This window comes from Protopterus annectens, chromosome 6.part0, assembly GCF_019279795.1.
Source record: "Protopterus annectens isolate FY-2018-M chromosome 6.part0, PAN1.0, whole genome shotgun sequence".
In the NCBI taxonomy this organism is placed as follows: Eukaryota; Metazoa; Chordata; order Ceratodontiformes; family Protopteridae; genus Protopterus; species Protopterus annectens.
The window spans coordinates 204865554-204879036 of record NC_056737.1 but is presented as its reverse complement, the minus strand read 5'-3'; the positions used below and the strand labels follow the sequence as shown (position 1 = coordinate 204879036).

At 40.2% G+C, this 13483-nt stretch overlaps 1 protein-coding gene across 5 annotated transcripts in view; it reads right to left on the bottom strand.

Annotated features, from left to right (window-relative positions):
• Nucleotides 1–13483, bottom strand: part of FUT8 (fucosyltransferase 8) — a 2643272-nt gene that overhangs the window by 871265 nt on the left and 1758524 nt on the right. For all 5 annotated transcript variants that reach the window (XM_044073921.1, XM_044073918.1, XM_044073919.1 and 2 more), the window contains 2 exons: nt 12177–12292; nt 11914–12076 (listed from right to left, as the gene is read on the bottom strand). In XM_044073921.1, coding sequence (XP_043929856.1) covers nt 11914–12076; nt 12177–12292 — 279 coding nt within the window. The remainder of the gene's footprint in view (nt 1–11913; nt 12077–12176; nt 12293–13483) is intronic.

The following is a 13483-nucleotide window of genomic DNA, read 5'->3' as shown; positions in this document are numbered from 1 at the left end:
ATGCAAGAATAAGGTGATGAAGCAAGTTAATCATTCTCTAGTGAAGCTCACAATGCTTATGTCAAACTTATCAGAGTTGGATGATTAGCACAGAAGTAAGAATCTGTTGGACTGGAATCTCAGGTGGTCTGGTCTGTGCCAGACTAGTGGGAATGATCTGGTTGCCTTGCTAATTTTGTTAACTTGGAGAAGGTTTACAGAATGCATTTGCTACTGTCTAAGCCTGTAGTCTGAGCGCCTCAGAGCTTACTTGTAGTTCCAGTCCTGATAAATCAAACAGCAGGTTCTCTTTCAACTATAGCAGCCAAACAAAGCCTGCTGCATAGGTTCATAGGTAGGTACTAAGCTATCTGCCAGAGGGCATTTATAAGCCTAGCCAGTGTGTGCCGGCTTTCGCCGCTCCATTGATTAATTAACTGATCCTCTGTCAAGCAGAGCCAATGAAGTGATCCTAGGGGTGTATTTTCTGTTACCCATCCACTCGTCATGGTTTCTCTTGAAGAGTGTTAGTGAGGGGCTCTGCCTGATGTAATTTGGAATTTTGTTCCAAAGCATGGGGGAGTCTCTGTGACAGGAATCTATCCCTCCAGCATGTTCTATTTATTGTTGTGGCCAGGTTTAGCTCACTAGAGCAAGTGGCTCGCAGTGACTTGGATTTCTTTAGGTGGAGCATGTCCATCAATTCTGAGTTGGACATGGCTTTGTAAGTCAGGTAGAGATCACCTCTGAGTAAGCGATATGCCACTGAGTACAGCTGGAGTTTTTTCAGTCAGGCTGCATAGGACATATGTTTGAGGCCAGTAATCCTCTTGGTGATTTACTTTTGTGGTCTTTCCAGCTGTTGGAAGTGTCTTGTGAGGTGCATCCCAAATGGGGCATTGTACTCCATGATGGGTCTAATGAGTGACAAGTAGAGGGGCTCTATAACGTCTTTATTTCTAGATGCGAACCATTTAGTAATTAGATGGGCCACATAGAAGGATTTCCTAACTACTTTGGCAATATGATTGTCAAAGGAGAGATTACTATCTACCTGGGTCCACAAATCTCTTATTACCTCTTCTGTATTAAGTGGGCTGCCACCTATGTGGTAATTTGTGGGCGTTTTGTTTTTCCCAAATGGGATGACTATGCATTTTTTGGCATTTAGCTTGAGGCCATGACTTTGACACCAGGTGTCCATCTCAGTAAGGCTGTTTTGGAGGATGTCTGTGTCAGCCGGAGAGTCAATTATGGCTCCCAGTTTGCAGTCATCGGCAAACTTGGTTAGCCGTAGTCCTCCTGTGTTTGCCTGTACTTCTGAGAAGTATATGCCGAACAGTAGGGGTCCCAGGACCGAGCCTTGCGGGACACCACTTGTGACTGGTTTAGAGTTGCACATGGAGCCCGCTATTCTTACCATGCGAGTTCTGTCTGTAAGCCAGTTGGCAACCCATCTCGTGACGTAGGGGTTTATGTTCAGGCTGGTGAGTTTTTCTGTAATACCAGAATGGGGAATGGCATTGAAAGCCTTGGCGAGGTCAAGGTAAGCTGTGTGAACCACCTTTCCCTCGTCTATGGCCTTGGTGACTGTTTCGAAGAAGTCAACCAGGTTTAATAGGCATAATCTGCCCTTAATAAAGCCGAACTGGGTCGGGTCAAGTGTTTGGAGGTTCCCAATGTCTTTGTTAAGGAGTTCCATGATGATACGCTCCATAGCCTTGCAGACTAGGCCAGTCAGGCTTATGGGGCGATAGTTACCAGGGTCAGCTCTGGCCCCTCCTTTGTGGAGAGGAATAACCATTGCTGTGCGCCATTCTATGGGCATGTAGCCTGTGGAGAGGCTGAGGTTGAATAGTGTGTTTAGGTGGGGGGTTAGTTTGTTCTGTAGTTCGTGCAAGATGCAGCCTGGGACACCATCTGGTCCCACTGACGCTGTGTTTTTGGCTTTTGAAAAGGCTGTTTTCACCTGTGCGTCTATGATTTTTGGGACACTACACTTTTCTGGTATTGTTGTGGGCCCCTTTGGAGGTGAGGGGGGTGAAGTTTGCATTGAATCTATCTGCCAGGATGTTGGCAATATCAGAAGGTTCAGTATATTTTGTGCTATTTTGCACTAGTTTGGTGCATATCTGCAAGCTGCCACTTAGATTCTTAACATAGCTAAAGAAGGCTTTGTGATTATCTTTTGAATCCTTGGCTATTTTTCTTTCAAAGTTAGCCTTGAATGATTTAGTGAGGGACCTTAGTGTCTTACTGATACTGATCAGGGATGTCTTTCCTTCTTGGGATTTGCTTTTTTTCTGAATTAGTTTCCTCCTTCTATTGTATAGCCTGTTTATTGCAGGGGTCCAACAAACTGGTTTCCTTCTCTTAGAGGAGTGAGTCTTGGTTTTGCTAGGGATGGCACGATCCATGCATCCTTGTAGGTGCTCATAGAGTGCATTTGTAAAGGTTTCTGCATCTTGGGCAGCATTATCCTTTAGCGTGGGGGCTGTGAAACTTACCACCTCTGAATTAAGTAAGGTGAGGTTTGCTTTAAAAAAGTTTTTTTACTGTGGTTTCCTTAGTTGGGGGGGTGGTGGGGTGTGGACTTCCAGAGTGATTAGTTTATGGTCTGATCTAACCAGTGACGGGTTGACCTCTGTTGTGGAACACCTGTCGCCCATGTTGGTAATGACCAAGTCCAATACGTTTCCACCTCTGTTAGGGGATTTTACCAGCTGATACAGGGCATTTGAGTTGATGAATTCCAGGAAGCACTGGGCCTGGGAATTTGTACTAGAGTAGTTTTCCCAGTGAATGGGAGGGTAATTGAAATTGCCCAATATCAGGGTGGTCGGTAGGACCTTCATGTTTTCCAGTGTCTCCAGAAAGGTAGAGTGGTGGTCCTGGGTCATGGAGGGTGAGCTGTAGCAGGCCACAATTTGCATTGAATATTTGCCTGATGTTAGTTGCACATGGATGATCTCAGAGGTATCATGCTGTGCCACTAACCTGGAGGTGTAGGTATCCTTGATAAATATGGATACACCCCCTCCTTTTGTGTTTCGGTTCGTGTTCTGTGGCCGAAACGGGTGGTATGAGTTGTAGCCCGGTAGTGCTGCGGTGCTCTCTGGAGCCTTAAACCAGGTTTCAGTTACTGCACAGATGTCGACCTTCTCCATACGGAGGGGTGCTTCGAGTGTGTGCATTTTGAGATTTAAACTCCTGGCGTCGAATAGCATAACCCTCAGTTTTTTGTTAATTGTGCTGTTTACAGAGGTGGGTTTGACTTTTGAGTCTTGCCTAAAAAAGGCACTATGGGGGCAGCAAGAGCCTTGGCCAGTATTCGTAAGCCTAGGGGTGACAGGTGCAAACTGTCTCTTGTGAAGCAACGTGGCTTGTCGAGCATGTCGTCCCAGGCTGACAGACACTGGATCCCTTTTGAATGACACCAGAAGCTTAGCCAATTGTTGAAACGGATCTTTTTTTTTTTTATACTGAGGTATTCTTGGTGAGGGCAAGATGCTACTCAGGATCAGGGTCATACCAGCCTGGGCTGCATGATCAGAGACTTCTTCCATGTCTCTTTTCATGTAGTCCAGGGAGGTATGTCTCAGGTCATTCACACCAACATGAACAATGACAGAGTCATATTTGTACTTGTTCTGGAGTGACCTGAGTGCTTGTGTTATGTGGCGGATTATGGCTCCCGACAGGCAGCTAACAGTAACCTTCTGCTTGTCCAGCCTAGTGAGTGGGACGTCAGTGTGCCTGACTATAGAGTCACCTATTACTAGTGTGTTAGGTATGTTATTTCGCCTTAAGGGCTGTGATTGTGCGGCACACTGTAAGAAGAGAATTTTGTTGATAATGATTTTTACATCAGAACAATGACACAGCAATCATAATTCTTCTGATGTCATGCTGACATGTAGAGTAAGGACTTAAAGTTCACATTACTGCACCCTGCAATCTTGAAGGTCCATTTTTTAATGGCAGTTAATTGCTTTGCTGAAGCAGGAATGGTGATGAACAAGCTGCCACAGTCTGTTCCTTTAAAAGAAAATAATGTTTTAAAGGACATATGGGAAAGTGAGAAGGGACTTAACTGAATGGCTGTGCAAAACTATTCCAAGTATACTACAGAAGCTTCTAATCTGCTATTTCACAATGAACAGAACTCTTTTTTTTTTGGCTGGACCAATGGGAAAATCTTAAACTATGGAATTTTTGTTTAACTCTTCTTAATGTTATTCTACAAGCTTTAAGCTGCAAGCTTCTTTGCTTGTTCGCTGCTATACACAGTGATGATTCCTCTGGAAATAAGATTTTTTGTACTGTAATTATATCTCTAGGTTAACAACACTTGAATGCTGAAGTTAACTTTACTTAATGTCATAATGCAAATGTATAAATGGTATACTATGAAGTGCTATACAGAATAAGTTGCTTTACTGTTTAATTTATTTGCAAAGAAATGTTAACTACATCTAAAGTGCTTGATTTTATATGTTGCAATGATTTTCTAGAAGTGGGACTTCCCATTCTAAATAGTCCCATAATGCTTGGCTGATTTTAGTCCACTGGCCAGGGTTATGTTTTCAAGTACTAAATGTGGTGTTTCAATATCCTAGAAGTAAGGTTTATCACATTCGCTGATGACTGCAAGCTGGTCACCATTACCCACTTATCCACTAATGCTAAATAGCTCCAGCAAATGCTGAACATGCACAACCCTGGTGTACTGAACAAAGTCTCAACTAAAGGCAAAAAATTACAGCACAGTAGTGGTCAGCAAAAAAGCTGTTCCCACCGTATGTGTTATAAAAGTTACTCCTCTTCAGACAGTTACAGTTATTACAAGCCTAGGAACTTATGTGGGCAACTCTTGTTCTCTCAGACAGTTACAGTTATTACAAGCCTAGGAACTTATGTGGGCAACTCTTGTTCTCTCATTCAGTTGTCATGTTTCCACCATAGTCAGGAACTTTTCTCATCTGGCCCAGTTAATTTCCAAGAGAATATCTTCAAGATACAAGAAAGGCATCCTACCACTGTACTCTTTGGTATGTACAAATCCAAAGTACATCACCAAACTAGAAACAGCCCAAAGATACCTAAGCAAGAAAGTTAAAGACCTTAAATACTCAAATGTTCCAATCTACAATTTTCCTTAGCCTACAAGGCTGGGACAAGGTGATCCTTGTCTTGTTTTTTGAACCACAAAGACCAAATCCTAATTAACCTCCTATTCCATCGTAAGGAATATTTCTTTCTATGGGAATGAAAAGGCATCTGTCCTTCCAGGCCTTTCTGCAAAGAGTCCCAGAGCAGAACATCTTTGCCTGTTGTGAAAAAGAGGAAAATAATTCTACTTGAGTTCTCCACAGCTGGATAATTTCCTGGAAGACCCCAGGATATGCCCTCCATTCGTGGGGATCTGTCCTTGTCCTGCTCAGCTTGTCTACCACAAAATTCTGCTCTGACAAAATATAAGTAGCCTGTAGCGACAGATTCAGTTGTAGGGCCAGTTCCCAGGTTAGCATGCTAATCTGTAAAGGGTGTGTGTGATCTGGTTCCCTCCTGTTTGTGTACCACATGACTGTGGTGTTGTCTGCAATGAATTAGAGAGGTCCTAGGCTCCAGTGACACTTTAGTAGCCTGGCAGCATTTAATAATGTCACAGTTTCTTTGATATTTATATGGCCCTTTTGTCTTGATGGTTCCACAGACCTTTCACCCCTTTGGAAACAGTTCCCCAAGCAAACTCTGAAGCATCTGTTGTTACAGACTGAGTAAAGGCTAGCGGAGAGAAAGGGGAACCTACACTTTCACCTACCACTAAATTTTCTTGTCAAAATTCAGCACCAGAATCCCGAAGGACAGGGGCCCAAAATAATCTGAAGAACTACTGATTTTTTCTCTCATATGTAGTCTACCTAGAGGAATCATGAGAATTATAGACGCTGTAAATCCTACTATCTTGAGAAAGGCCCTGGTTGTTGTGGGAGTCTGGCTAGAAAATATACTAAATTGTTTTTTGTAAAAGTTCACTTTGTCCTGAAGAAGAAAGGCCATCAAGAGAGATGTACACAGCCTAGAAACACTACCCCGTAAGAGACGATAAGGAACGATTTTGCTAAGCTTAACTGAAAATCTGAGTTAAAAAAGAAAGTTCTTAACAAAATGAAGAGATGCTAGAAAGCCTAGTAAAGGCTCTGCAGAACAAAAGTCATGTAAATAAGGAAAATGTTTATGTTCTGTAGCCTGTATCACGCTATTACATGAGCCAGATATTTTTAAACACTCCTGGAGCCACTGACAAACCAAATTGTGAAGCAAAAAACTGAAATTTGAAACCGGTTCAAAAAATCCTAAAAGGATCCCAAAGTCCTTGTGAATTGGAAAGTGATGACAGACATATTTTAAGTCAGAGTTACTAGGAAAATGAAAGAAAGAGTAAGGCATAACAGAGACTATAGAGAAATCATTCTGAATTTTGCAAACCTGATGTGAAAGTTGGGTTGGGTCTCAGGCATTTCCTTTTGTTCCCTGTTAAATAATTCCTTCATTTTGCCAGTGGTGTCAGGAAAGGGCAACTCTTTCAGGAATCTGAAGACATTTTCATCAGACTCAGGTTCACAATTTTCCTGTGTAGAAACCTGAGGCAAGCTGAAGGAAAGGGGGACCTTCCGCTTTTAAACTGAATAGAAGAATCAGACTGCAAAGACTGTTTTTTAATAAGCCCTTGGCAAAGGAAAAAGCAGCCTTGTTAGCTGAAGTGGCTGAAGGGACAGATGTAGATTTAAGTTTATGAACCCTCTTCCTAGAAGTCCACTGAAAAAACAGTGTGTTCGGAAGTACGATCATATCCTCTGGAATGCAATTCCTCATTCCGGCTCTGTAAGGCTATGATGTCCACTCCTCATCTGGTGGTCCCTGGAAGAGTGGCTCTCCCCTGCCTGAACTGGATCTATGAGATCTGGTTGTCTTTCAGCTCTAACAAGCTTCGCAAGGAGCAATGTCAGAGAAGTTAAGAGAAGCTAATGGTGGTCCAAGGGCTCAGATTTTGCAATAGCAGAGTTGCATGCCACGTCAAAGCGGAAGCCAGAATGGAAACCAAAGCCTCTCTTCAAACTTCTCTCTTCTTGGGAACTGGAGGGGGAAACATCTGAGAAACTGGAACCCTGCTCCACGACTGTGTGTGTGTCAAAGCCATCAATTTTTTATTTTCTAAATGTATGAGAAAGGAATTTCACCTGCTCCCAAGAGTTTTTTGGATAAAAAAACAAACTGAACAAGAGTGAATGGAAACAGCAAGACAGACAGGAAGTGTGGTTGATCTTTAGAGAGGAATCTGCCCACCACTCAAACACTTCATCTTTCTTTAAGACTTAAATTCTGTAAAAAAAAAAAAAAAAAAAATGCATACAATTTTCTCATAAAAATAGGAAGGAAGTCTCCAGCAGGATAACAAATGCCAACTCGACGAAACTATGCCAGCATTAAATCTAAGAAATTGCAGCTGTGAGCGAGACATGACAGTAAGCTTAAATGGAAAGAAAGTTCTAAATTTTGGCATCTGTATGTCTGCTTTTAAACCAGCTCACCCTCGAGCATTATTGGACGTATAGGCAGGTGAAAGTTTCCCTAAAGGAAGCTAGCCAGTTGTCCTGATTCTTGCCAGAACTCTTCAGCTAATGCAACAGTGATCTAAATGCTTGCACAACAGCTAGAAACTGAACACTCGTGCTGCGCAGTGTTCATTGTTGCATCAATATACCACCCAGATTACATTCAAAACTACTGATATTTTCTACTTTGTGAGCAAATCCTAGTTCTGCATTATTTTCTTTGCTTCTGACTTTAAAGATTTTTTTTTACATTAACAAAAGGAACATGGACTAAACTGCCTTTCAAAACTGACTGACATCAAATTCAGTGTTCTGCTCCCAGCACATCAGAATTTTAAAAATCAATGCCTAAAGATGCTGCTCTTTCCTAAAAGATAGGAAGTCCAAATGGAGTACATCTAAGCACCTGCTTTTATTTAGCTGAATAACTACTTCTGAATAGGATGCAGGCCTTAACAGCATATAAGGAATCTAAAACCAAGACGGACTGAGAAAGTCAATGCCCAACATTTTTAACTTGTGTGGAGACCATCAGACTTTACACAGTAGAAGCATACATACCTTGGTGGAGTCCAGTGATTAATTCAGCTGAGGCCTAGGCGGACACAACACACAGTTTCTGCAACACAGAGGTTCAAAAAGGGAACATCACTGCCCATCTGAGCAAAGACATAATGGAGCATAAAGAAAAATTCCACAACAGCTGTGGACACTACTCTCCCCAAGGCACTTAGCTCTTGTCTCCTATGCATAGCAAACTGCTGTAAGACTGAGCTCTCTAGTTAAGAAACTGTTTCAGTGGGTACAGCAAAAATATTCATTTTTAAGGGGAGACCTTGAGGTCAACTATAGAGTGGACTCATTTTTTGATGTATTAGACTATATACGATTTCAAAAATAGGGCACACTTCCAAATTTTTGAATACAAAATTTCCCTCAATAGGTAATGCCTTGAGGCTTAAATGGTGAAATAAAAGTCAATAATGGTACATTTTTGGTTGACAGGTGCTACTGGCAAAACAGGAGGATTATGCTGACGTGTATTTATATTCCACGCAAAACAGCTACTATGGAGCTTAAGAAAATTTGGGAGAAATAATCGGAGGGTAGAATTCTGAAGAAATTTATGAAAATATTTGATACAGAAGATGTGAATTCAATAGGAGCTCAATTTACATATTATTCCTCAAGGTACAATAACTGGACTGGACTAGATACAAATTATATTTCACGGGAACATTTCCATTTAACTGAAAGCTTTGGACACATCCAATAACTATTTCAGATCATGCACCAATAAAAACTAAGATAAAATGCAAGCTAATAAAAACTGCAGTTTTCCCACCTACCTGTTAGAGACAAAAATTTAAGGAATGTTTAGTGGAAATTATTCAACAGTTACTAGGGAAGACAGAAATGTCTTCATAAGTTTTAGCTAGTGAGTGGAATAGAATGAAAATGGAGTTTAAAAACATGGTAGAAATGAGAGACAAAGATAAGGGGATTTTAACAAGTAATTGGAATCGCTTAGAGGGGTTGGTGAAGATTAAATTATTACAGAATAAGGAGAATCTCATACAGCAAAAATAGGTGCAAATGCAGAGGGCTAAAGAGAAAAATAGGGAGTATCTGGATAATGTGCATGAGTTTAGAAAGATTGCTGTTAAGCAACTATTTCTGGATAACTCCAGTGCACAAAAACTTCTAGCACAATGACTTGAACAACAGAAAGTAGAAAGGGTTGTTGCCAAATAGGGAGCCTACAACAAGAAAAATAACTAGAGATTTTGTAGGTGTTAGAGATATTTCAGAAATGTTATGAAAACTTGTATAAAGCAGAGAAATATGGCAATCAAAAAATGACCCAAATGGAAATATTTATGGAAGACTTAATTATACATACATTAGAGAGAGAGAGATGAGGCTGAACAACTAAGAGGGGATGAGAAAAAAACTGTGATGTACAATCAATCATCAAGAAAGTTTCCAGGAAAAGAGGGTATACCTGTTGTAGTATGGAAGTTAGGCGGGAAGAAAATACTAAAGATCTGGAAGATTTTGTTAACAGGATTTTAAAAGGAAGGGAAGCAACAACATGTTTGAAGAAAGCTGTGGTGGCTGTGTTACCTAAAGATGCCAAAGGCCTATCAATCCCAGCTACAAACAGATTCATTCGCCAATCTGTTTATATGCATCCTGCCTAAAAGAATGGCAAAAAATTGTCAGTTATGGATCAATGTGGTTTTGTCAAGGGGAGACAAACATTTGTTAACATTTACAAAACAATGATGACTCAGAGGGAAGCAGAATGCAATAAAATACTTCTGCTGTTGGGTCTTGATGGAGAGAAAGCATTCAACAAAGTATGGGATTTTATCAGTACAGCAACTGAAACACCTGCTTTCTCTGATACAACAGCTAGGTTAATTAGGAGGAATATATACGAAGGATCAGAGGTAAGAATTAAAGTACGAGAGCTCCTCTCTGATAAGTTGTTTTAATGGAGGAACCAGGCAGGTGTGTCTTCTTTCTCCCTTTGTTACTTTACATTTAGAGCCATTGGCAAAGAAAATAAGGGACTCATAAATGCAATGATATAATTGGTATGCTAAACAAGAAAAGTTGGCTTTATTTGCAGATATTATTTTGTACCTGATAAATCCTGAAAAGGCTATCCCCAATGTTGTGGAACATTTTGAGAGTTTCAAGTCTTTTGGGATATAAAATTAATGAAGATAAAACAAAGGTTACAACCATAAATTATGGACCCACACACAAATTGGCTCAGCAATACCCATATTTATGGGGACATGATAAGATGCATTTGGGGCTGCATAATGGTGCAGTGGATAGCATTGCCTCACAGCAAGAAGTTCCCTGGTTCGATTCTTGGCTGGATTGCCTTCTGGGCAGAATCTGCATGTCCTCCCTGTGTTCGTATAGGTTTCCTCCGGGTGCTCCAGTTTCCTCTCACATTACAAAGACTTGCAAGTAGGCAGACTGGACACTCTAAACTGGCCATAGGTATGAGTGTGCACATGAGCGTGTGTTACTAAATAACAAATGAGGCAGGGCTAACAACCTGGCAGTGTGAACCTTGGCTCTAGATGATTTTCACTGTTGAAGTGAAACCCTGACCCCATGTGTAAAAATGGAGTTGGGGACGGATGAGATGAAGTATGGATTAAAAAGGCTTCTCTTATGGCAGCTATGGATATGTGGAAAGAGACTAACAAGATAACAGAAAAACTGACAAACTGTAAGCTCTTGTTTATGCATATGTGATGTTTTTAGTCCCTTTAATTTTATACATCGGTCACATAATTATATCAACTAGAGGAGAAGTTGTGGATAATAATTAATAAAGAGTTGAAGGAATTTTCTGGGTGGGAAAAACTACAAGAGTTAAGTGGGATAATTTGATCTTTCAAACAGAACAAGGTGCGTTATGATTACCTTACCTGAAGGGATATTTTAGAGCTACACAGTTAGGGCTCATATACACCACACAAGTAGAGGATTATAATTCAAAATGCAAAGGGATGATGATGAAAAGCAAGGTGGATGTTCAGGCAATTAAGAGAATTGGATTTTGGATGCACATTCTTAAAAACAATACCACCCATACAAAACATTATTTATAAAGTAGTAGAACGCATTCTAAGAACTAAGCCAACACAAGACTGGAGAAATATTTTACCAAAAGGGATGACTGCAAGTAGAGGCACAAAAAACTGTCAAGAGGGGGCTGGAATTTACTGGAAAAATGGCAAAAGAACTAAGGCTGTTGTTTGTCTTTCGGCTTTTCCCAGTTAGGGGTCACCACAGTGGAACTCCGGGTCCGCTACTGATTGGCAGTAGATTTTCACGAACGCTGAGGTGCCAGCTCGACATCCAACCTTCAACAAAGGCACGCCCATTATGCATGTCTTTCGAACGCCCAACAAACCGCTGGGAGGACATGCAGATTCCACACAGAAGGCATTCCCTGCACTCCAGCCGGGAATCGAACGGAAGAACCTCTTGCTGTGAGGCAACAACGCTGCCGCTGCACCACCGCGGATTCCAGCAAATCTTAATACATTAAGTATTCTGCTCTTTATAAATCTACTTTTCATTATAGCTGCCGAGAGAAACAAAGACATTTAAGGGTAAAGCATGCTGCCCGAACTTCTACTGTGTTAACTTGGTACTGATGACATGCTTTCCAGTCAATATCTAACCTGTATACATTTAAGGCACACAGCTTATCATTAGTCATTTCATGAAAACAAATAGAATGTTTTAATTACTTAGATCACAGAGAATGAAGTACCTTTCCTGGTGGCCCAAATCTTCAAGTAATTTATCAACATGCCTTTGCAGATCCTTTTCTCCCATGCTCTTTATCTTCTTAACTTCGCTTTGGATAAAATACCAAAGTTCTCTAACTCCATTTGCTACCTTTCTCTGCAACATTTCATGATCCTTCCCAGGACCTGCAGTAACAGCAAATTTGTACAAATTATTACTACACTCCACCACAGCAAATCAAATGAAATTATTCGGCATAGTATAGACAATTACACTATCACCTACCATCAGAATGCTTTCTACAATTTTCTATCTGTTCTTTGGCCTTTATTAGCTGTTCTTCTAAAGCACGGATTCGCCCAGCAGCTATTGTACCCTGATCTATAGGGCCTTCAGGAATCCTGGACAAAAAAAGGATCAAAGGAGTCAGTTAAAAAACAAAATGTATCATGAGATTGAATCCGTGTTTACACACAAATTTTATGGATTGTAATACTGTATAAGACGGAATCTACTACATTTATATTATACAGGGTGTAAAATTGGATACAATTCAAAACAGAAAGTTCAAAATCCCAAACCATAGTAATAATACACAGACAAAATGTTTTCCAGGTAACTACTGAAGTGCAGTCAGTGTCTATGAAGCCATATCTTGCCAAGCCATACACTTAGTTATCAAATTAATTTCAGATCACACACACTTTCTGAATTACAGAAACTTCTACTTTGGAATGTAAATAGTGTTCAAAGCACTTCTGAATTGAATAACCCATATCCTGCAATAGCAAGTGTAAGCAGCATTTACCTTTATTGATCAGTATTAAATTTACCATTTGTTGAAGTTATACGTGACTCATCAAATCTTCAAAGCAGTATGCCTACTTCCATAATGTATACCAGCTGCGTGATCAAAGGGATCCTGCAGTACATACCTTCAAACAGGACAGTTCTGTTTTATAAAAAGTCACGTAACAGCAGATCAAGAAAAGAATATCTAGCAAATCGTAACTTAAGAATTAACTGGACTGGTACATCTACATGTAATAAAGAATCTTAGAAAACTTATCAGACAGCAGCTGGTAAATTCAGCATTTGTCTCATCTTAGCACAGGGAGAATAGCTAGTCCTAGTGATCTGCTGGACCTTACTGACATAATTATAACTGTATGCTGCCTTACATGTTTTTTGTAGATTAAACATTCCATTAAAAATCAATAAACAGATGAAATCTACAAACTATAACACTACAAGTATGATTTTGCATGATTTAAACACAGCACATTAAAGATTAAAGCGGGTGATTTAGAAAAAAGGAAGAGGTCTCATTTTAGATCTTAGCAGGCTCTGAAAGAATACAATAAAGCAACCAAGCAATAACAACAGACAAGGTGGACATTACAGGAGGTCTTAAAATACACAACACTGCAGGTATATACAGATATTTTTTGTATTTTTGATGTTCTTCCCCCTAATGTTTTGGAATTGCTGTACAACATATAACTGTTGGGACTTATTTTATATCCAAAATGTACAAATACATGTAAAGTAAACTTCTGATATGTACGTACAGATTCACTTTATATCATCGA